The 24,469-nt window shown below is 49.0% G+C and overlaps 1 protein-coding gene across 1 annotated transcript; it reads left to right on the forward strand.

The window, feature by feature from the left end:
- Positions 1–210: 210 nt before the first annotated feature.
- Positions 211–16,224, forward strand: GDF6 (growth differentiation factor 6). Its single transcript, XM_063079084.1, has 2 exons — positions 211–628; positions 15,263–16,224. The coding sequence occupies exons 1-2, from the start codon at positions 211–213 to the stop codon at positions 16,222–16,224; spliced, it is 1,380 nt and encodes a 459-aa protein (XP_062935154.1).
- The last annotated feature ends 8,245 nt before the right edge of the window (positions 16,225–24,469 follow it).

Genomic DNA, 24,469 nt, shown 5'->3' on the forward strand with positions numbered 1-24,469 from the left:
TCCCCTCCCCTCCCCTGCCCTCCGTCCCCTCCCCTCCCGACGAGGGGCGGGAGGGGGCGTGGCAGGACCGGGGTTTGTGTGGCTGGGACCCGGCTCCTCGCACTCTGAGTCCGCCCGAGGAGCCGGGCCCCGGCCGCTGTCCAGCCGCTCCGTGCCCCTCGCGCCTTGCATCGCCGCCGCCTCTTGGAGAAACGCAGCCACTCGCTCGCCATGGATACTCCCAGGGTCCTGCTCTCGGCCGTCTTCCTCATCAGTTTCCTGTGGGATTTGCCTGGTTTCCAGCAGGCTTCCATCTCATCCTCCTCGTCGTCCTCGGAGCTGGGCTCCACCAAGGGCATGCGGAGCCGCAAGGAAGGGAAGATGCCGCGGGCGCCTAGAGAGGGTGCCGCGGGCCAGACGCCCCCGGAGCGCCAGGAGCCACAGCCGCAGGACGAGCCACAGCGGCAGCCGCCACAGCAGCTGCAGGCGCAGGAGCCGCCGGGCAGGAGTCCGCGCGTGGTGCCCCACGAGTACATGCTGTCAATCTACAGGACTTACTCCATCGCCGAGAAGCTGGGCATCAATGCCAGCTTTTTCCAGTCTTCCAAGTCGGCTAACACGATCACTAGCTTTGTAGACAGGGGACTAGGTAAGTGGCAAAGGAGACGCCAGGCTCCTCTCCCGCTGGAGCTCTGCAGCCAGGGCTGCGCTCTGGCTCTGGCAAGAAGCTGCATCTGTGAATTCCTTCCCGCTCTGGACACATCCCCTTTTCTTTTCTTAGATTGTTTTTCCCAAGCCCTAGTAAGTTTCTGAATGCAACTGCGGATTTTATTCCTGTCTGCAACACTCCCTTCCTCGCTTTCTTCGTTTCCTTCCTTCCTTCTTCCTCTCGTCTTTTACAGAAAGCGGCGTGGTGGCCGCTCGTCTGGTAGCTAGCGGAGGATGCGTGGAGGACGGGAGGTGGCAGGCAGATGATCTGGGCTGGAGAGGGGTCCGGGGCGGGGTCCCGCGTTGTGCGGGATGCGCGGTTCAAGGCCTGAGCTGCCGGGAGCGACAGGGCGGCCCCCGGGCATGAATGAGCGTTAGAAAGCCCCAAGCTCCCGTTCGCTCCAGGAAATGCTGGCACAAGTGAGTCCCGCCGCGCGCGGTTTCTCCGCTAGTCCCGGCGCTGGGCGTGGGGATCGTCAGCCGGGCGGGAGCCTAGCGCCTGCCGACTTTTTTGCTCCAGAATCGCTCTCCTCGCGGTTTCAAGGCAGCAACCTGAGTTGTTTCTGAAGAGGCAGATGCAGAGGCAGCGGCCGGCAGAGCGGGCCGGGGACAGGAATGGCTGAATTTGGGGGGTTGTTGGTACTTAATCCACATGGGTGCATGGGTGTGACCGTCCACCTTTCTCAGCCAGGCAACGCTCCTCTCTCTGAGCTCCTACCAGGGGCCACATCCGTCGTCCCGTCTGCGGGAGCTGGTGCATGTGTGAGTGTCTGCAGAAACGCCTGCGCCCCCTTCTTGCCACCTGCATTGGTCCGTAGCGTGGCCAGTGCCCTGGAGAAAACCCCGCGCTGCCCTACAAGGGTTCCACAGGCGTCGGAAACTAAGCTCCCAAAGGGGAGAGACAATACCGTGGACAGAGACGGGAAAGGAAAGGGGAAAAAGGAAAGGAAGGGGAAAGGGGAAGAAAGGAGATGAGAAGAAAGGAAGATGGAGATAGAACTGATTTAAGCAGCTATCTACTTCCCATCTTCCCCAGACTTAGGTCCCCGACTTTGACCCGTTCCTGTTCTCCCATTTCCAGATCAGTGAAAGTGGGGTTGCTCGGGAACCCACAGCCCTGGGGTTCGGGCTAATGGCTGCTCCGCCACTGCAGCCTTGGGTGCTCGCACTTTCTGGAAGCTTTTTAGAGCAGGCTAGCACCCCCCCCCCGCCGTCCCCGGGACCTTCCCCAGCTGCAGCCCCCAGCCTCTCCCTAGCAGTCGCGTTCCTTGAGCGCGAGCGTCCTGCCTTCGCCGGGTTCGCCGCTACAGCCTGAGGTCAGCAAGGTTCACGAGCTGCTGAAAGGTCCGGACCGCAAATTAACGCCGAGTATTTTATGACGATTTTAGGACTAGTAAGTCACCTTTGCAGACACGCGGCTTCTACGCAGTGCTGCTACTGGGTCCCCGGCCTCTGTGCTGCCAGCGAAGCTTTCCAACCCCCCACTCTCCGCCTTGCCGCTGTTGTCTCTCTCGCTCCAAGTACTCTGTTAATCGTCCGCCTTCTTTGCTGTCCTCACCGATGGAGAGACTCTAGAAGCTCAGAGAAAATTGCTCAAGGCCCTTCTCCAAAGGAAGAAATCCCAGAGGCCTAGGCCGGCGGGCGGTTAGGCGCGCATTTTCTTTTCCTGGGAGGGAAGAGGCAAGAACCCCCGCCCCTCCCCCAAGCAGGCACCCCTACTGGTTCGCTGCGCCCAGTGAGGTTGGCATAGGACCAAGGGACCCCGCGGGCTGTTCGGAGCTGTCTAGGGTTGCCTGCGGCATTCAGGCAAGGGTGGGGGTGTGGTTCTGGGGGTCCCCGGTCCGCGCGGATGCGAGCTCGTTCCACCTTTCCTTGCCCAGCAGTCTCCCCGCCCCCACCCCCACCCCGGGCACCGCGCTGTGAGCCTCCGGGCGCCAGAAGTAGGGGACGGATTGGCTGCGGGCCCAGGCTTGGGGAGCCTCTGTTCATGAGCCAAGGTCTCCAGGCCCAGCCGGACTGAGATCCAGAAGTCCGGCCTCAGCCCTGGGTTGCCGTCGAGGACTGGGGCTGCGAGCGGCACACAGCCGGGGGAGATGAGGCGTGACCACCTGGACCGCAGCTTCAAAGGCGCGGTCTCCTCCACGTCCCCAGCTTCCCAGAAAACTCGAGGGAACGCAGTTAGTTGAGTTGGAAGGCGATGCGGCTGGTCGCACGCCACTCGGGGGCGAAGGAGCGGGGAGCCACGGGCGGGAGGGCGCGCAGAGGAGGGGTGCGTTGCTGGCTGCAGCCTCAGCTTGATGAAGGGAAAGCCTCACTTTCCCTCTCACTGATTTTGATTTGATGTGTCACCGGCGGTGACCTCGGGCTGGACCTTCCGGGGCTTGCTTAGCATCGGGCCCCTGATTGGAGTGTTTCAACTCAGCGATCTAATTGAGGGTTCATGTCATAACACATCAAACGGTGTCTAGTCTCCCGTGATGGAAGGGACCCGCCAGCCGCGCATCCCCGGCTCCTGGCGAGGACTTCCGCCCCTCTCACGTGGGGGCTTTTTACCGCGCCAACCCCCTAACATCCCCTCCCCCAACCCCTGGATGGCCCGCAAGAAGGAAAGAGCAGCGGCCAGCCTAGAACTGGGCCAGCCGCACTAACTTGGCGCCTTGCCTCGGGGATATTTAAATCGCCGTGGAGTGTGGCGGGGTTAGCTCGGAGGAGCCAGAGGTCCCTCAAGGGGAGGAGCAAAGAAAAGGGAAGGAACCCCCAAGCTGGTCCACGAGGCATGAGCGACTTCCTCATGTACAGTATTTGTAAAAAATCTCCCTTACCCGGCAACCCCCCAAATTACACCTGAAGCTCGTGATTGAGAGTGGGAGAGTGGGGATAAACTCTACCCAAAGTGAATAAAGAGCGCTTTAGGTCTGTAAAGACAGCAAGTTCTGTACTATCCCAGCCACTGCCATCTCTCTCCACCCTCCTGAGATCTTACTGCAAGGATTTTAAAAAAATGTATGTCTCTTCTTTCGGTTTGCTCTTTAAACACCTAGGGGTCATAATAATAACCAAGATTTACCGAACATTTATTGTGCGCTAAGTACAGTACTGTGCTAAAATCTGTTACATCAATCATATCACTTAGTTCTCACAATCATCCCCCCGGGAAAGTTCTATAATCACCCCATCTTACAGGTGAATTAGGGAAGACAGAGAGGTTAAGACAGTTGCTCAAGTTCACACAGCTAAAAAGAGGTGAAGCTCATGTAAGATTCTAGACCCTGCACTATATAGAGTAAGGGGCAAGGAGGTTTCTAAAGGATGGTAGCAAGCAGCAGAAGTCCAAAAACTGAGAGGTTTTCTTCCCAGATCAGTAATTCCTCTGTAGTCTCTTCAGACCCAGTGAGGAGATTGAGTGCAATTTTGGATTTAAGGGTCTGGATTTGTGCTGTGCCTTGCTTGCTTCTGTACTTATTTTAGCAGAGGCACAAACCATGTTATCCCTGATTTTAAAAAAATGCCTCCATATTGGGCTTTAAAAATGATTTTGGATCCATAAAGATGAGAAAATGTGTATGTGTGTGTTGATGCAGTCATAGGATCAGATTGGACAAGGTGGGATATACTGAAATTACAGCTAGCTCATGAAATAACTCATTAAAAGGCTACTAGTGTTGGGACCCTGGACCCCCAACCCCGGGGGCTGGGAAAGGCAGACAATTAGAACATCTATGAATTTAACAGGGTTGAGTGACACAGGGGAGGGAGGGAGGAATGGAGAGAGAGAGAGAGAGAGAGAGAGAGAGAAAACAAAACCCAGACTTTTCAGTCTCCGTAGTGAAAAGTGCCACATAATTTCAATGGAGGTGGGTGGGTGGGAGACCTCTTAAGGAGGAGGGAACCAAATGCGTCTAAACATATTGTTGTGAGTTGGGTTTCCAGATGACGTTGAAATAAGAATATTCTTTATTTATGTATGTATGTATTTTGTTGTTGTTGTTGTTGTTACAATAGCGCTCTCAGAAAGGCAGTTAGGAATGGATACAAACCAAAACGAGGTTGGAACATCCTTGAGGAACTTGACACCCTAGAAAGAAAGAACTCTCAGGATCCTTTGCCGCTGATTTTGTTGGCTTCTCCGTTTACCTTCTGGTTTGTGATTGTCAGGGGGCAGAGCAGGACAATTCTGGGGATGACCGGGCTGCAGGGAAGGCGTTTGAAAAACTGCATAATTTCCTGGCGATTGAAGTTCATCTTGTACGTCATGTTTATGCAAAACAGCGGGTTTCTGGGTGGACCTGGGCCGCAGAGTGGTGTAATCAGCCCAGCAGCGCTTTTGCCCGGACCCTGTTGTCGTTGGCAAACGGAAGATGAAATATAAGCAGGGAAGTATTTTAATGGGGACGGAGGGAATTCACAACTGTTAATTATTTGGTGACCTTGTATTCGATTTGTTTGAGTCCCTTATAAAAACACTAATGCAGACCAGACGGCCAAATGAGGAAGCCGGGCAGAAGGTTCCAATCTAGGCTTTATTTCCCCGGAAAGAGGGAACAGCCTTGGAAAAGGCTTGCTAAGCGTTCAAGTGTGTGCGTGTGACGGCGCGACCGCAGGAGAGCCGGCTGCTGTCTGCGCCGCAGTCCGGGCTCAGGATCCTCCTCCAGCCTGGTCAGCAGGAAGGCCTTGGGCAGAGACCAGGGGTAGGGGAAGGATGCGTCAAACTAGAATTTTGTTCTGCTTTTCCGGTTGGAATGATTAAAACATGCCTAAGGCCACAAACCAACCCCTTAGCCATTGGCTTGTTGTTAAGATCAATCACCCCAATCTCTAAGGCCTTAAGGTTCGCCTTACAGGGAAAATCAAGAAGCTAAAAACACCTAGCGTCTTCTGCATCTAGAGCGCAGCTTACGCCAGGTTCCTGGCGAGTTTCCTTGGCAAGGGAGGCCAATTTGGGAAGGACACAGAGTTTTCCCCAGCGCGGAAGGGAGGCTCTCGGGCCTCTGGGAGTTTGCACAGTGGAGTTGCGGGTGGCGGGAAGGGATCGAAAAACGTGCTCAAAGGCTCAAACATCCCTGTTGTTTCTAAACAAAAACAAAACAATCAACAATCGCCGAAGCCACAGACCGCGACAGGCATTGTGAATCTTCCCCCCCACCCTCCTTAACTGAATCAGGACGTGAAAACTCCTCCTTCTGCCAGAGAGGATGCATTTCATCTGCACCCACGGCGAGCGGAGGGCGCTTCATTGATGGAGGCCCTAGTGCAAGCCGCTTTTCCCAGCTGCAGTTCTCGGGGTTCTTGCACACCTCCTGTAAAGTGATGACTCTTCCTAGGGAAGGGGCGAGACAGGGAGAAGGGTGGAGAGTTGAGAGGAAGATGGTGTGACAGACAGAAATATGGCAAAACCGAGAACTTTTGTTTCCTGCCAGGACGACTGCGTGCATCAAACGACCCAGAGCAAATCGATAATAATCCCTGGGGTCTTTTAAGTGAAAGGCATTAGTTTGATAACCCTCGAGTATTGAATTACTCAGGCCGAAGGATGCCCTCTGGACTGTGGGAACGGAATCGAGACGAAAGCTCCAGGTGTGGAAAGCAGGAACGTGGATGCACCACGTCATTGCATTGCTTGGCATCCGCCCCATCCCCACTCTCACCCGCAGCCCCCGAGTTCTGGCTGTTTACTTTTAAACTCGAAGTAGGTTAAATACTATCTCCTGTTTATAAGAATTGAATAGGTCCTCACTGGACTAATGGGTTCCAGGGCTGCCTTTCTCTGCCTTCCAGGACAGTCCATGAGCTCCGCTGGGGGCCGAGGTTGGACCCTTGGGGTGAGGGGCTGCGGGAGCGTGGAGGGGGCGGGCGGCGAGACCGCGTGGCTAGAGAAGCGCGTTCTGAGCAGCTAGTGGCCGGGACGCCTGGGGGCGGGGCGCAGTTTAGGGACCCGATAGCTGGCTTGCAAGGCAGGAGAGGGGCGGGCCTCTGGTGCTGTGCTAGCTTGGGGAGAGTGGCAAAGGGCGGGAACAGGGGCAGCGCGGAGGGTCGGCTTTGGCTGGGGCTGGGGCGGGGCGGGGCGACATCCTTAAATAATGTGGGAGCCAAGAGGAATCTGTGCGTCTGCATCACAAACCCGGCTTCCGGGCAAGCTGGTCCCAGATGCCACCGACTCCCACCCCAGATGCCAGCCGACTGCCGCTCGGGTGCTCCGTAGGGAGGAAAATTGAACGATGCTAGGCTAGGCTGTGGCCCACAACCAACACAACGAATCTCATTTCGCTCCATTATTTTGGAAGTCAGACCAAAGTGAATACAGTGGAGCTGGGTTGCGGTGATCCCTTCCTCAGAGGCGGGATCCGGCCCAGCACTTTCAAGAACACATCGCTGCGGATTCTCCTGAGCAGAACCCCTGGGCGCTGAGAGTCCAATGTCCTCCTTACGACTACGTGCCAATTTGAACCTTTCCTCCCACCTGCAATCCCAGAGACGGTCCGGGAGGGGAAGTCGTATTAAACGGGTACGGCAGAGGCTTCACGATTACGAATCCTCCGCGCCCCGCGCCCCCGCCCTTCCCCCTTCCCCCTTCCTAGAGGGCCGGTGTCGCTCCCCTGGGCTTCTGGGTGACCTAACTGGTCTTCAGTGCGGAGAAAGCCGACCCCAGCAAACCAACGCGGTCCGGGCCCAGCACGTACGGCCCCAGGGAGAGGGCTGCGACCCTCCGAGGACGTCCGGGAGCAGGGTGCTTGAGCGCAACGGAAAGACGGGGAGGGTCCAGCGCGCGGGATGGCGCAGAGCCTCGATGTGGGTCTCATCTACAGTAACGTCAAATTAAGATTTGAGCCGCTGTGGTTGGGAGCCCAGGATGGGACCAAGGCGAAAAGAGAGAGCCTCCATGGAGTGTCTTTGATCTCGGTTTTGCTTCTCTGATTATCCAGCCCCTCAAGAGAGCGCGCGGCCACGAGGGTCACTGACAAGTTCACGGAAACCACTTTGTAATTGAATCAGTTTTAAGCTATAGAGAAAAAAGGAGTCTTCCCGAAGCTCTTTCGGGCTCCTGCTGGGGGTGCCCAGTGCCCAGGGCAGAGGGCTGGCCCCTGGCTCCGCATCGCCCCGCCAGAAATCTGTGCCCTCGGGGTTGGAGTTGAAGGCTGCGTTGAGGCTCCGAGGCTGGGGCGAAGGTATGTTTTCAGGTGGATTCGAGTTTTCCTTCTCTTCTCCCTTCCTTAACCTCGCTTGTTTGCTTCTTTCTGAGTCAGAGTTTGAACTGGCAGTGTTGACACCGGGATTTCTCTGCGGGATCCAAGCAGGACAGCAGATCCTTTAACCTGTGGGGTCTCTAAGGCCCAGGCTCGTCGGAGAAAGGAGGGCACGGATCTGCGAGGCCTGGGACAGAGGGTGGGAAAGCCTCTTCAAGAATCCGTGGATGACTCGCCTTGGGCCGCTCTGGTCACTGGAAGAAGAAAAGAAGCTGAGAAGTGCAGGGCAAGCTACTGTGGTAGGCACTAGGGAAGCCAAGAGATCCAGAGAGAATCTGGGCCAGTGAGGAGGCACTCACACAGACAGACCAACCGACCCGAACTTCGCAGCTGACAGGTGCCACAGGCCAGGCCTCCCTGCAGCTCAACATGTGCTGCACATTCTGCACTCTGCCCCCAACATGTGCGTGTCCCTTTGTGGGGTGAAGAAGATTGGGAACATCGGCCCACCCTATCCCCACCCAGACTGGCACTGTGGACAGATTGTGCTCCATAAAGGGTGACAAAGGGTGGAGAAGACTAATCCCCAGGCCTCTCAGGGCTGTGCCTGCCCAGCTGGAGAGTCATACAGGTTAGCACATGGGCTAGCACTGGCCCTAACCCCTGCAGATGAAGAAACCGGCAAGAAGGGTCCAATCCTTGATGAAGTTGGGGTGGAGGTCCTTGGTTCACCTGGTATGGTGGGAGGGACAGCAGTCGTGGACATGGCATCACAGGACTGAGAAGGATCACAGCTGTAGGGACTACAGACCTTATGAGTCTAGACCCTCACTGGACCACAGATGAGCAAGAATAGGAAGCAACGGCTTCGTTCTTTACCAATGCTGCCAGCATCTTTCTTCCACTCACTTCAGGAAATCTTGTGGAGAGAATTGGACCACATCTCCTCAAAGGATGCCAAGAGGAGGATAGGTGCACCACCTATACCAGGATGTAGGTTGTTATGATAATACTGGCTGTATCTACTGGGGGTTTCCATGTGCCATGCGTGGTCCTGGGTGCCTTGACTCTGACCTTTACCATAACCCTGCAAGGTAGAGGTGGTTCTCCCATTTTACAGATGAGGCATATGAGGCTGGGAGAGATTATGTGACCCAGTCCACCCAAGGTCACCCAGCCACTAAGTCACAGATAGGATTCAGATTTATGTCTCTTAGCCTCTAAATTACTATGCTCACTCCACATTGTCAGCAGCAACTAACATTTGCATAACATCTTCAGAAGTCTTTCCCACACCTTACTGAATTTGCCTCCCTCGGGGGCCCTGTGAGCTGTTATCCCCATTTTGTATCTGGGAAACAAGTTTTCTTGTAAATTCTTTCAAAAATCCAATTGTTGGCATTCGTTCAGTTTTGCTGAAGTGAGTGACTCTTAGTGGAGACTGGGGATTGATGCCCTCCTTCCCTCCAGGCATGAGAAGCATGAAAGAGCTTCTCAGGGTTTCTACCAGGCACAGAGATCAAGGGCTGGAATGTCTAGGGTGGTGGCACAGATAATGGAGCCAAGTTGCTAGCTGTGCCACTTGCTATCTTGGGCAAGTTACTCTTAAACTCTGTATTCTAGATTATAGTGATACCTTTCTCAGAGATGGTTTTGAGGATTAAATGAATTATTACAAATTAAGAATTTAGATCATGCCCAGCACGTAGTAGGTGCTACACCAGTGTTTGCTATTATGGTCATTATGCTGGGTTGCCAACAAGAGTATCGGTGTCGAGCAATTGAATTGTATGTATTGGCTCCTGAACCCACATCTCAGTGAGGATGCTTAGCAACCAGTCAAAGGTTTTCAAGGATCAGATCTCAACAGAGGCCAGACTCAGGAGGAGTACATCCCCAGGGGGATGCCCAGGAGATCTTGGTATCCCAGGGGGATGGTGAATAGTTGGAGCACAGATTACCCTAAGAGGCCTTCACACCCCAGGGGGAGGGGCTGGTGGCTCATTTTTACTCGTCCACTTCACCTTTCTCTATTTCCAACCTCATGGACTGACACCTCAGGGCCGTGCTGAAGCTGAGGGACCTAGGGGAGAAATGACTCCAAACTCAGTCACACATTCTGATCCTGGAGGTCTTCCTTCTAATAAAGAAAAAAAAAAAAAATGAAAAAAAAAAAAAAGAAAAGAAAAGAAAAAGAAAAAGAAAAGAAAAAAATCCTGGAGGAACCCAGCCCACCTGGTGTTCTGGTGGCGATTACGTTGATGTGACCCTGCGTCTTGCTTCCTCCCTCCCTCTTGCTCCAATCAGGACCCTGATAGAGGGGCGCGGCCGCGGGACTGGGGGCCGGCACTTGGATTTAGGACCTTCAGCATCTGTCTCTTATTAGTTGCAAGACATTGGGCAAGATACCCCTTAGAGCCTCAGTTTCCTCATTAATAAATGAGCATGACAGTAGGACGGTAAGGATTCAGTGAGATGCTGTCAAAGCTCTGAGCACGTGCCTGGCACAAAGGCGACATGTCATAAGCGCTCAGTGCTGCTGCTGGCTCTAAAATGAGGGGTTTGGGGGAAGGCTTAGCTGCAAATATGTCCGGACTTCCCTTGGCAAAGATGGGTGATTATCTCCGCCCCCCCCATTCCCCCCCCCCGGGGATGGGAAATACCGCTGTCTTCTCGGCTTTTTGAGCGGTCACCTAGCCTGGGGTCTGTGCCCCCAGAGGACATGGGTGGGTGGCGTGGCGGGGATGTCCAAGGAGGCCGGCGAGGGCCGGTCAGACGCCTTGTCAGTAGCCGTCCAGGGTCACTGCACACTCAGAGGATGGGAGCCCAGAGTCTGGGCGCGAAGGGCCCTGCGGGTCGGGAAGAGCCGCGGGTACACTCGCTGGCGAGGGACAGAAAATCCAACTAGGACCCACAACAGGGACGTCAAGCTGCGTACCTATCTCAGCAAAGTCTTCGAAAAATGCAGTACCCGGCCCTTCCCATCCCCAGCCAAAAGAGTTTCGGCTTTTCAGAAACCCTCTCCAGGCTGGCTCAGGGGAGCAGCCCCAGCAGGAGGCACCGGGGTGGGCGGGAGAGGAGCAGATTTTGTCCCTGCGCGCCCCTCTCTCAGGTCGCCCCCTGGGGCTCAGGTTCCTGGGCGTGGGTCTTTGGTGCCGTGGGCATCTTTTCCTTTCCGCTCTGGTGTCTGCTTCTCTAGCTTCCTCAAGCCACTTACAGTGACCATGGACAGATGCCTTTACCTTTCTAAGCCAGTTTCCTCACTTAAAATGGGTGTAATCGTACCTACCTTGCAAGTAGTTAGTTCTTTTTCTCGTTCCGTTATTTGCTTTTCTTTTTCTTTTTTAAAATTAAAGTCTTTTGTCTTTTGTCTAAATGAAACTTTCTACCGTTTAACCAACACCTCCCTCCTTTCTTATTTTTTTTATAAATTCTACACTGGAAGTGTACGCATGAGGTGCTCTCAGACTTTCGCCAACTTGCTGACCTGGTTTCAAAGGATATTCTTCAGATATGCCAGTGGTTTGTTCCTTCCCTCTCCTCTTTCTCCCCTCCCCCCTTCTCTGTCCACCTACCAGGGAAAGAGGATAAACACAACCAGCAATTGTAACTTGAAAGGCTTATATGCCTAGTGCTCAGCAAACACTGAGTTAACTGGGGATGTGAGCTAAGCTATGATGAACTAGGCTGATGAAAATTCAAAGGAAAATAAAAGGCTCCTATGATGTATTTTTTGACTAATTTCAATTTAAGGGCCTCAAGCAGAAGATTCACTTCCAGGATGTAAGACCGTGGCGCTGGTTTTGAAATGAAAAGTGCATGTTTCTACTCAAGGGGATGGGGGGAGAGGGCCATTTGATGACATCAGCTCTCACTTATCCAGGATTTAATGGGAGAGGAGGCTTGTGGAAGGGAGTGTGAAGGGCCAGCTTCCTGCCCACAGGTGGCCCTTGGCATCTGGGCCAGGCTCTGTGATGCCAAGTCAGCAGGCAAAGTGTCTGTAGGGTCACAGTGCATGGTGGTGTATACACTCCCCAGGCTCCCAGGTCAGATGCCTCCCCTGGGCTATTTCTGTGATGCATGGCTTCAGAGCAGGTCCAGACAGGTGGGGAATGTGCTCTGAAGAGGAGCTTCACACAGCAGCTACCTTTGTGGACCCTCTGTTTAGGAGTTAGAGGTTCTGGAGACCCAGTGAGAGAACATGTGGCTAAAAGGGTAAGAGAACTGTGGGGGTAGCTGTGGAGGCCAGGAAGGGGCTGGGAGAGATAGTGACTTAGTTCTGGTGCATACCACCTTAGACCTTGCCCTGGGCCGCATGCTTTATAGAGCCTTGTTTTGTCCCTCCTCCAGGGGTGCCCCTCCCCATAGTGGGGAATCCAAACAACCTAGCGGAAATGCACACCTAGACTGGTGGTTCTCGAAGTGTGATTTCTGGATTAGTAGAATCAGCGTCTCCTGGGAGCTTACTAGAAATGCAGATTCTGGGCCCCACCACTAGCCTCTGGGGCCCCAGAGAGTTTGTGTTTTTAACAAGTTTCTATGTGATGCTGATGATGCAGATTTAGGGACCACTGCAGGTTTGGTGGCTTTGAGAGCCACTATTCCAAATCAAGCTCCAGGTACCTGGGCAACAGAATTCTTGCCCAGATAGTCCTGAGCCCACTTCCAGGGCTTGGACAGCTTGTTCATTGGGTGTATCCTCCCATGAGTGGATCACACCTATGATATATGCTCTTGAAGGCCTGGGCTGCTTAGATCTGTGGGTTACATGCATGCAGGTGAGGTCCTCTGAAGTGTGGGGTGAAGCTGGTGTGAGAAGAGAAGGGATCAGGATGGAAGCCAAAGCCCCCTTTTGCACTCTTGTCCTGAACCCTGGAAAGGGTGAGGGTGAGCTGGTATTGCTAACCATTTATTGGCCCACACGTAAAAAAAAAAAAAAAAAAGAAAAGAAAAAGAAAACAAAAGCAGGCTGATTTCTCCATGTTGAATGAGAGAAATAAATATATCATTATTCTTTACACTTGCCCAATGCTCTCCAGCCAGTGACAAAGTATCCCAAGATAAGCAAAGATGGAAATGATTTCTTAAGGGAGCCCAGATTCTCTTCCTAGCAAGCCCTGCAAATATGGTTTGGACTGTATCTCCCTTCCCTTATACCCTGGCCACTCTTTGGTTTGGACTGTTGTACTTGAATAACACTGGAGAGGCAGTGGGTCTCAGGGGCCAAATATTCCAACTATGGAATTAAATAGACCAAAGTATGGATTTCAGCCTCACCACTTACTAGCTGTCTAACATTGGGTAATTAATTTCTCCAAGCCTTGGTTTTCCCATCTATAAAATGGGAACAATATGAGTTCCTACCTTACAGAACTGTTCAGTGAATGTGGATGAAGATCAGAAATATGTCAGCCCTCACAACATTTAGCTAGTGCATCAGGTGCCTTAGGTGTGTCCCTAAGTTTGGGGAGAGAGGCAGGAAAGTAAAACCTAAGATAACAGGTCCAGAGATCAGGGCGGTGGCTGAGCATTGTCAGACAGGTTTCTTTAAAGAAGAAGAAGGAAGTGTGCAGAATTCCCCCTGATTTTAATGTGACCCTGGCCAGTTTGAAGGTCTTGGCTTCCATAAATCAACTGCCTCCAGCAGCTTTTCCCTTTTCACCTCTCTAACCCTTCCCACAGCTCCATCTCAGGCTGGGGCATGTGTGCTAGAGGCAGCCGGTCGTGGTCAGCCCAGAGTGCGGACTGGGTGTGGCTGAGGCTCCAGAGCCAGTGCCCCCGGGCTACATCTGGACAGGCAGTGAGGACTGGGACCCAGTGACACTTTTACTATTGAAATCAACCCAAAGTTTACTAGCTTCTGGGGAAAGCTGGGGGCTTTGGGGATTTTTGTATTTGCTGGGTTGTAAATATTTTATGGGAAGGCAGCCCAAGAAAATCTGGTTAGCTTTCCGCCTTGCACATTGAAGTGGGGTTGGCTTCATGTACAAATGTGTCTAAAAAGAAATCCAGTTTTGCCTTGGTCCTGAAGAATTTGCCTTGGATTTTAAAAGCTTGCTACCCCCCAGGTGTCCCAAATTTCTTTTTCTCAATTGTAACCAAAAATTTTATCTTCGGGATTAGTTGCAAAGCAAGAGAATTTCAGATTGGGTGGTGGGGGGAGGGAGCAGGGGGAATGATATTCGTGTGTGTGTGTGTGTGTGTGTGTGTGTGTGTGTGTGTGTGTGTGTGTGTGTGTGTGTGTGAGTGTCCCTGGCTGAGGTTTTCTCCCTCCAGGTATATCTATTTCTCATCTATTTCTCACCAGGATCATCTTAATGGATAGATGCCTGGTGTGTGTGTTTGTTCATTTGCACCCCGCCCCCTCTTCTGAAAGCTTCATTGCTCTTTTGTTTGTGGTTAAATGACGGAATTAAAAAGAAAGGAAGAAAATCACATAGCAGCTCTTCATTTTGTCTGCACTGTGTTGTGCCTAAATGCCCACGCAAAACTGTCTGCTGGGCAGTAATGTTACCCTCAGACTACTGGGTTTAAACTAGGACTGCACCTTTAAATTATCTTGGAGCTTTAAAATAAAAAAAAGTTAACAACAGACAAAAACCCCATGCCCAGGCTCCGTCCTTAGATGTTGATTCAATTGGATGAAGCAAGCCCTGGCACCGGCAGTTTTTAGGTTCTCCAGATGATGCTAACGGCCAGCCAGACCGAGAATCGCTGCTGTAGAGGTTTGTCACTTGCTGACCAGCGCGCACACTAGGTCAGGCAGATGTAGGCGCTGTAGTGAGCGGGACGGGCGGTGACATCGTCCTAGCTCCTAGGGCTGGTGGACGGGGCGGAGTGTTGCTGGGAAAGACAAACCGCTCAGAAGACAAATATAAACGAGGTAATTGTAGATAATCCTAAGTGCCGGGAAGATAATGAACCAGGGCCCTGTGATCGTAACCGAGGGAGGTTAACTTCAGATCAGGGTGGTCGGGGATGGCCTCTCGGAGGAGGTGACATTTGAGACAAGAATGATGAGAACGAGCCACCCGGGAGAAGGTCTGGGGCAAGCGCGGCCCAGGCTCGCGACCACAAAGGGCACGTTAGTGGTTACGATGTCTCTTGGGGGGAAACCCGGGAGGCCGCTGCGGCCGCCCAGCCAGCAGCCACCGGCTTCCGCCCTGGGAGTCCGGCGCTGCCCCGGAGGAGGGGGCCTGCCCTGCTGCACCCCGTCCCCGCGCCGTGCACCAGCCAGGCGGGGAGCCGGGGTGGCCAGGCCTGGGGCCGGCCGGGCTGGACTCCCCGGCCGGCCTGCCCCGCTCCCCGCTCCTTTCCTCCTGGGGGCGGCCAAAGAGCACCGGGCTGATCTCCCCCTTAAGTGGAACTGACTGTAATTATTTTTTATCTCGCAGACGATCTCTCGCACACTCCTCTCCGGAGACAGAAGTATTTGTTTGATGTGTCCACGCTCTCAGACAAAGAAGAGCTGGTGGGCGCGGAGCTGCGGCTCTTTCGCCAGACGCCCGCAGCGCCCTGGGGGCCGCCGGCCGGGCCGCTCCACGTGCAGCTCTCCCCCTGCCTGTCGCCCCTGCTGCTGGACGCGCGGACCCTGGACCCGCAGGGGGCGCCCCCGGCCGGCTGGGAAGTCTTCGACGTGTGGCAGGGCCTGCGCCACCAGCCCTGGAAGCAGCTGTGCTTGGAGCTGCGGGCCGCGTGGGGCGAGCCGGACTCCGGGGAGGTCGAGGCGCGAGCGCGGGGGCCGCAGCAGCCGCCGCCTCCGGACCTGCGGAGTCTGGGCTTCGGCCGGAGGGTGCGGCCCCCGCAGGAGCGCGCCCTGCTCGTGGTATTCACCAGATCCCAGCGCAAGAACCTGTTCGCCGAGATGCGCGAGCAGCTGGGCTCGGCCGAGGCTGCTGACCCGGGCGCGGGCGCCGAGGGGTCGTGGCCGCCGCCGTCGGGCGCCCCGGACGCCGGGCCTTGGCTGCCCTCGCCTGGCCGGCGGAGGCGGCGCACGGCCTTCGCCAGCCGCCACGGCAAGCGGCACGGCAAGAAGTCCAGGCTGCGCTGCAGCAAGAAGCCCCTGCACGTGAACTTCAAGGAGCTGGGCTGGGACGACTGGATTATCGCGCCCCTGGAGTACGAGGCCTATCACTGCGAGGGGGTGTGCGACTTCCCGCTGCGCTCGCACCTGGAACCCACCAACCACGCCATCATCCAGACGCTGATGAACTCCATGGACCCCGGCTCCACCCCGCCCAGCTGCTGCGTGCCCACCAAATTGACTCCCATCAGCATCCTGTACATCGACGCGGGCAATAACGTGGTCTACAAGCAGTACGAGGACATGGTGGTGGAGTCGTGCGGCTGCAGGTAGCGGCGCCTTTCTCGCCGCCGCCTTGGCCCGGGACCGCAGAGGAGACCTGGCCTGCAGAGAGGCGGAGGGTGGGGAGACAGCCTGGTCGTGAGAGCAGGCTGGGAAAGAAGGGAGCGCAGCCTTCCCAGAAACTTCCACCTGCCAACCCAGAGGGAGATACGGATTTTCACACCTTGCTCGGCCACCCTGGAAAAACAAGCCAAGGAGGATTTTTTTTTTCTTTATTATTGTGGCTTTGGATTTCTTTGTGTCTCACAGGTTTTGATAAGAGATCGGGGGGAGGAGAGACGCAGACCTGTTTCTCAACTGCTCCAGGGATTGAAAAAGTAGTAATTTAAAAAGGGAAACAGTGTGGGAGGAAGAATCATCTTTGACCACATCTTGGTTTGGTTGTTTTCCACTTGTGTAAAGAACGCGGGGTCTTTCTGTCTCTGTCATAGTCCATGTCTTGTGACCCCCAGAGCAGAAAGTGTTAGATAGGGGAATTGACCAAAGGAATAGAAAAGTCAGGAAGGGTCCTGCCTTTAGGAGAGCTTTGAGAGAGGTGGGTTCAAGAGCGCCTTTTTCTTTCACGCTCTTGTGTACACCCGTGAGTTTACTAGCTCTGCCCTGGCCTCTCCCAGTGCCGGGAACTGGCCACCTCCATATCACTCCTGAGGGCTCAGGTCGCTGCCTTTACTGTTGCATTTTCTGGTGGGGGAAAGGGGAGTTGGTATGGATGGAATGACAAGAATTAGTCCAAATGGAACCCCCTGCAGGATAATGAAAAACCACAAGGCCTGCCTCGACTGGGACTGACACCGAGGTGCATTAGCCCAGGCTGGAGGTACCACTCCAAAGCCCTTCCTGATGTGTTTCAAATTGATTCTTTTAAACAGAATTTGCCAAAATTCAGACATCCCATTCTAAGGAGAAAATGATTTCCCAGATAAAAAGAAATGGGTAGGGGGGGGAACAACACAGATATAATTAAGGTAAAAAGTACAGATCATGGCAAGAGGACCCAAGAAGTAGAAGGGCCACAGCAGGAGGGGAGACGGTGGGTCCCTCGGGAGGATGGGGACAAAGGGACAGGCCAGGAACATGGAAGGGACAGATAAAAGGGGACACAGTCCCTATCTCTGAGGTTCCTTCAAAATCTCTGTTCTCTCCCCTCTTTCTGACATTCCTGAAAGATTACCAGTCAGCAATAGCCCAGGGCTCCCCCCAAAGAATTGTTTCAGATTGTAATTACCAGTTAGGCAATGTTTTTAAAACTTAGTAATGAGAAACTGTGAAAAGAGCCACATGTTACACTGAGCTCGGGGTGGGACATGGGGAACAGGCAGGAAGGAAGGAGGCAGAGGTGGATGGGATTCACCTTCCAGAAAGAAGCAGGTGAGCGCACATGGTGAAATTGAAATACCCATTTTCAGATAGTCAGAAACATGAACTTTCCCCCAGCCTGTACCAGTATTACTTTCAAACATTGCCTGTGAGTAAACCCTTTGAAGAGTTACCTTCCTCCTCATCTTTGACCATGAAATGGTTTAAACAAGGGAACTTACACCAACCATTAACACAAGTTTTGGTTTTTCCTAAGTGGTTTTGCTCTCTCCCGATTTAAACCTGTTGCTTGTTTGGTTCAGAGAACTTCAAACTGTCAAAGGAAGGGTGGGAATGATAATAAATGGTAATATAAAATGCTGAGTGGAAAAAAAAAAAAAAGGACTTGGCCAGGAGAAATAATTTAAAATGCACATTTGCTTTGGATGCACTGTTGTTCTGTTAAGGCTGTATATATTTGTTTATTTAAGGTGACTGAAAGTGCAAAGAGGAAATGGACAGCATGCAATTCATCTTAATGTACAAAACGTTATATGCACTCAAATGTTATAATTTCTATTTTTAAAGTTTATATTCGAGTTGTACAAAGTTAAACATTCATCAGATATTTCATTCTTTCATAATGTTATCATTTTCTTAAATATTATTACAAAATTTTAAGTCTGTGTAATGGAGAGTTTTTTTTTTGAAACTGTCTACCTCACTATAATACAAGTATTTACAACACTAACGTTACTAGAAGTCAATTAATATTCAAATCATTTTTTACAGTACACCTTTTCTGGATGATACTCAGTCTAATACTAATTAAATGCATTTTCCCTCTTAATTACTCAGCCTGGTTTATATGGATCTATTTAGAAAAATCTTTTTCTCAAGGAATTATTGTCAGTGGTATTTTGTTCCAGTATGGGACCGAATGTCTGAAAATACACTGATTATTTTAAAATCCATCCTTTAGAGTATTGCACTTTTTCTTCATAACTCTTCAATTACTTTTTTTCATGACATTTTCATTTACCAGACTAGAGCCAAATCCTTGTCAGCCATTAGAACAGCATTTATAAGCCTGTAACTCATTCCAGCATGTCAAGAGTTAAAATAAGAATTGGATTATTAGTTTCTTTAATGTTGAAAAAAGAAAGTGGTAAGTTACCTAAGTCAACCAAGAAGTCAGCAATTACTGTTTACATTTGTGGCATACTGGAAGCACAAGATACAAAATGTTTTTCTGTCTGTTCACTTGCTGTACATTGGAGAACCCATGTGCAAGTGTACATCTGAGTGCTCACAATGGCAGGCACGATGCTATTGTACAGGTGTTGTCTCACTTAAACTCCTCAGAAACTCTATGAGGTAGATATTATTATAGTCCCCATTTTACAGATGGGGAAACTGAGGGTGCAGAGAATTTAGATAACCTGCCTATGGTCATCCAGCCAGGGAGTGGTAGTTAGGATTTAAACCTAGTTCTTGTAGACTCCAGAACCTGAGGAGTTAACCACTATACAATTCTGTCCCCAGATCATCTACCTGCTCTCTAATTGGTCAGTAAATGTCAGTTCAGGATGGGGGAGCAGCAGGGACTTGCAGCTGGCCACAATTGTTAGGGAATGTCAGCTAGTGGAGGTGTAGCTACCACATGGGGCCACCAGCATTGCCTGCAGGTTTGTAATCCGTGAATTGTGACTGCTGGGATTAGGGCAGTTGAAAAATGGGTATGGATTGCAAAACTCAATGAGTTCTTAGTTTCCACCTTGCCGAAGGAAGCCATTATGTCATTGCTGGGCTTTGGCAGGTTCTCTATACTTTACTGGGACTGCCTTGGGTGTACACTTTGTGAATTTTGGTTATTACAATAATGGTCAGTTTACAAATAGGTTATGTTTCAAAGATTGGTTGTAAGTGGGCTGTTTAGAACTGATAAACATTTTCTTATGGAAACAATTCTCGCTTGAATTTCCAGGTCATTTTGCGAAAGCTTTGTTTACCCAAATGGACATTTTTAACAAAGTAATTTTGACATCTGGGTTTTGGGAACAGATAATCACCTGGGAAAGCAAAAAAGAGGCTCTTTCTCTTTCCTGGGTGGAGGCTGTTTTTGAAATTGTTGAGGATTCTTTGCATTTTTCTATCGCTCTTTCTATACCTCACACCCCTCCCCCAACCTCCCAACTGCCCCGAGGACTCCCATCCCTGCACCTTAACATGTCCCCAATACAGAGATTTCCCTTTTCTGCACAAGTATTTCCATCTCCAAAACTGATTTCCTTTATTTTTTCCATCAGAAAGCTTATTCCTCAACTCAAGTGGTGGGAAAGACACAATCTGATTGAATTACACAAATATGTACCTTCTAGCCCCTAACCTTGGAGACATTTGCATTTTAAGAAGGACATCTTGGTTAACTTGGATTGCTTGTGAGTAATGTGAAAAAATCCAGATGATAGAGAAGACTTAACACTCAAGGCACACACTGTTTTGAGAGTTGTATGTGAACTAGGCACTAAAGATACAAAGATAAAAGGAGAGACATTTGTCAATGTGAATTTTTTGGTGTCCCTTAGGGAAGATTTCATGCAATGAAGAGACTATGGACAATTTGTTTTAACATTAATATCCAAAGTATTAAAGCAAAACATTTAATAACATTTTTTTCCCTAAAGCAAACAGTTTTTTTTCCCTAACACACTTAAACTTATTGTATGGAGGCCCCATTAAGGTCAGTTTTTGCCCTTGTTTTGTACATTGCTGTATTTCTAGCACCTAGAGTAGTGTCTGTCACATAGCAGACACTCAGTAAATATGTCAAATGAATAAACTGACAAATCCTATTCTATTTATAAATCTAGTAATTTTAACAGTCACCTTCCCCCCCCCCCCCCCCCCCCCCGCAGCTGACTGGAATCTGAACCCTTGACCTTGGTGTTACAAGTCAGTGCTCTAACCAACTGAGCTAACTGGCCAGCCCAACAGTCACTTTCAAGGGAGCTTTTGATTGATGTCTTTTCAACTCAAGTTGAATGGGCCAACTTCCCTTAATCACCAATTCCAGTTATAAACCTAGTTAGAAAACTTCCTTTAAATATTGTACATTTTATCTATTTAATATATCCAATTTTCTTTTAAAAGTTTTTCGAGTTTCTTTAACAGAAAAAAACTTTACGATATACTTAAATCACCTCAAGTAAAATTAATAAATTAAACTTCTAAAAATGGTGATTCATAAGTTCTATTAGGCATTCCACTACAGTATGTACCATTTGACTTAACTTCAGGAACCTAAAATTACCCGTGTAAATTTATTAAGTTCTTAAAAAATTGATGTGAGAGCTAGCCTGTTAAATATCTTAATAAACTACATTTTCATAAAGCTTGAAACATTTGAAATACCAAATATACACAGATTGTCTTAATTATTGCAAAGCATTTTTTGAATTTAATGCAAAAGTGTTAATAATTTAGATTTAATATATTTAATCTCTGTACTCTCTTCTAAAATTTTTTGGAGTTAAAAACACCACTATGAAAAATTATGGTGTCACAAGGAAGGTGGGGTGACCATTTCAGCAGACTGTGGTTACAAATCTACCAGAGGTTTTACTCAAGAAAGGAGATGGATTTTCCTTGGGACACTGAGTTTTAAGAGTCATTGTAATAGAAGGAATCCCAAATCTATATCTTATATGAATTGGCTTCTGCTGGGTTCAAGATAGCCCATTTAACCAATTTTTCTTCCTGATTTGAGTAAATTGAATTCCACACTTTCTGTTAAGCTTTTAGCTATTAATTGGATTTCACTTTTTTTTTTTTTTTTTTGCTGGTGGGTATGGGGATCCGAACCTGTGACTTTGATGTTATAAGGTTGCACTTTAACCAACTCATCAACTGGCTAGCCCAGATTTCACATTTAACTCTCTTCTGACATTTTTTTTGTTTTTATCTTAAAGCCAAATTAAACATTTTTAAATTTTAAAATTACTTTACTGCTACTGTATTAAATAATTCTGCCCTTACATGATTCTTCCATAACCTCTTTTAACTTTATTACCAAATTCTGGTAATCAGAATTCTGCATTTTTTTTCTATATTCTTTCTGTCTAGAAGAGCTACAACTCTTACAGATATTAAAATGTCATCTATTGGAAACTACATCATGAATTTCCAAGTTCACCAAGGAACCCTCACTCCTTATCTAGTTCTATGGTCACAATAGTCAAGTCGTGTTAATGAAACAGGGTTTCTATGCTTGAGAAATTCACAGGAATATTATTGTTACTGTTATATTATTAGGTAATTTTTACAACAACTGTAGTTGTTACCCTGTTTTACAGATGAGAAAATTCAGGTTTAGAGAGGTTCAATGACTTACTGGGGAGTAGCTAGGATTTCATCTGGTATAATCCAGAGCACATTCTCATCTGCTCAGTCACTCAGCAAGTATTTAGTGAGTTACCATCTTCTGGCAGGCACTGTTTGAGGCTCTGGGAAACTTTACAAAAGAACTGGAGATACAGGAAGTTCAAAATTGAAGCTGAACTTCCAAGACTTTCCATGTTGTTCCGTCTTCCTAAATTCTGCTTTTTATGGCTTATTCCTTTCTTTTTCAACTTACAAATTCTCTTAAAGCTTAAACCACCCCTTGTCCCCCATAACTGTTGGGGAAGCAGACAGAATAAGATTAGGGATTGAGGGATGGGGAGAAAGGTAACATTTACAGCCACGAGTTCTCTGTACCATTCAGATGTTCAAACTGGATGTAACACTCATTCTTCTAAGTCCAAATGTATTAGGAAAAAGTATGTTTGATTTAGGTAAGAGGGAATTTAATAAATACTTATTATATATTGGTGCCATCTGTCAATAGATGCAGAATTCACCAGGTATTTCTGAGAATGATCATGAGAGTGGAAATTAGAACCTCTCGATACAACTTTGCTTTTGAAAATTTGTATTTGCAAATGATTATTCTTTTACCTTTCTTGGGAGCTTTTAATCATAATAACTATTCAGTAGCAGGAATGTGACACTAGTTCATAGACCGTTCCCCCTCAAAACAGCTAGGAAATCAACAGCACGTGTCCAGGGAACTTTAAAACAAGCATGACAAGATTATTTACTTTTAACCCAGGGCAATGACTGAATGGGATCGATCCATGATGCAGAGATTCACCATCTACAACTCCATGTTTGGTCACCCCTCTTTGGAACAAAATGAATCTTGTGTGTCTCTATCCAGAAGACCTGATGATTTACTTGGGAACACCAAGTGACCTGCCAGTTATGCCCTAAACTTTTCTTCTTTCAAAAATCCTTGACTTGATTCGTACTTTGTTAGAGTTCCTTTGTAAGTCCCAGGAAAATGATGCGCTCCAGTTCGTTGGGGCAAAAGGGCACTTGGACTGCCAAATGTCTTTGCTCCTTTCCTTTGAAACCAGTCTAGTTATCTACACAGGGGAATATTTAGCTGTCTATGTTGAGATAGTTTTAAAAGTCTCAGAGGTTCAGTTTCAATTTTGGAACTGCTCCTATCTCCAGTTGGTACCTAAAATAGCTGAAAAACTGAGCTAACCACAGGGAGAATTAGCTTCTGAGTTATATTATTATTTTTGCCCTTCCTAGGGGTTAATGTTTATTGGATGCCAGTAACACTCAAATCATGGTAGAAGATCTAGAGCGTTCTAGGCTTTTGGTGAGAGGGCTCAGTTCATGCTTTATTCACATCAGAAAAACCTTTTAATTTGTGGGCTATAAAATTGCTGTCCAGAACAAATGGACAACATGATACTTGTAAGAATGGTTAGGCTTTAGTTTGGGAACATTCATTCCAGGTTTTACCTTTTGCTAAAACCTGACTACAGAAGTTTGCTGGGAATGAGTTGCTAGTGACCAAGAATCCCTGCCATTGCAGTGAACAAATGATTTTTCCAAATAAACAGATAATAGTTTCATTAAAAAACAATTTTGTTTTCTAAAAGTTTACTTGTATTAATTGGAAAATGACTTTTTAGCCAGCACATTGGTAGGTGTTGTTCCCTAACTGGCAGGGAGAGTGCCCTGGTTTGAACAGTGGGTTGCATAGTGGTTAGAGACCTCATTGAAGCACACTCTGAACAGCCATTATATCTTAGAATTCCTCCAGATTATCCCAAATGTTTGAATTGGAGTTATTTGTCTAGCAGTGGGGTGCAGGTATAGGCAGATCTAGTTTGTACACATCTTTTGCCCCATATCTAAGATGTTCTACATTGTTCATTACTTAACACTTTGATCATCATTCTACAATGGGGAAAATGGTAAAGTTGCATGAATGTTAACAATTGAGTTATTTTTATGGACCAAGCTTTGAGGATTCGATAACCTGATCTGTTATTTTGCTGTCCAAATGTAGATTACATATCACAATGTTTCTGCCACTAAGTATGCTCAACAAGACATTCAGAAGCCAGTACAGGCTCTGGGTATAGTGGTGGTGGGTGGAGAGGAGAGCAGGAGCTTTCAGTGACATGACACCAAATTTTTATTAGATTCTGTGTAACCTGAGACATGGATCATAGATATAAATTTAATATAGAAATAGTAATACACACTTATAAGTATACATCTCTCAAATAATTTTTTCAGGCTTAACAAATGACCTAGTATATAGAAAGTCCTCAGTAATTATTAATTATTATAATCATTATTATTTTTGGATAGATTTTTGAAAGCTACGTTCTTCTTTTTTTTTTTTTTTTGTGGCAGCTGGCTGGTACAGGGATTGAACCCTGGACCTTGGTGGTATCAGCACCATGCTCTAATCAACTGAACTAACTGGCCAGCTCTAAAGCTACATAAAGGTTTGACTGATGATAGAAATGGTAGTTCAAATGAACCTCTAGTAAGGGGCATAATTCATTCATTAAATAGTTGTGAATAT

Source organism: Cynocephalus volans, chromosome 15 (genome assembly GCF_027409185.1).
Source record: "Cynocephalus volans isolate mCynVol1 chromosome 15, mCynVol1.pri, whole genome shotgun sequence".
NCBI lineage: Eukaryota > Metazoa > Chordata > Mammalia > Dermoptera > Cynocephalidae > Cynocephalus > Cynocephalus volans.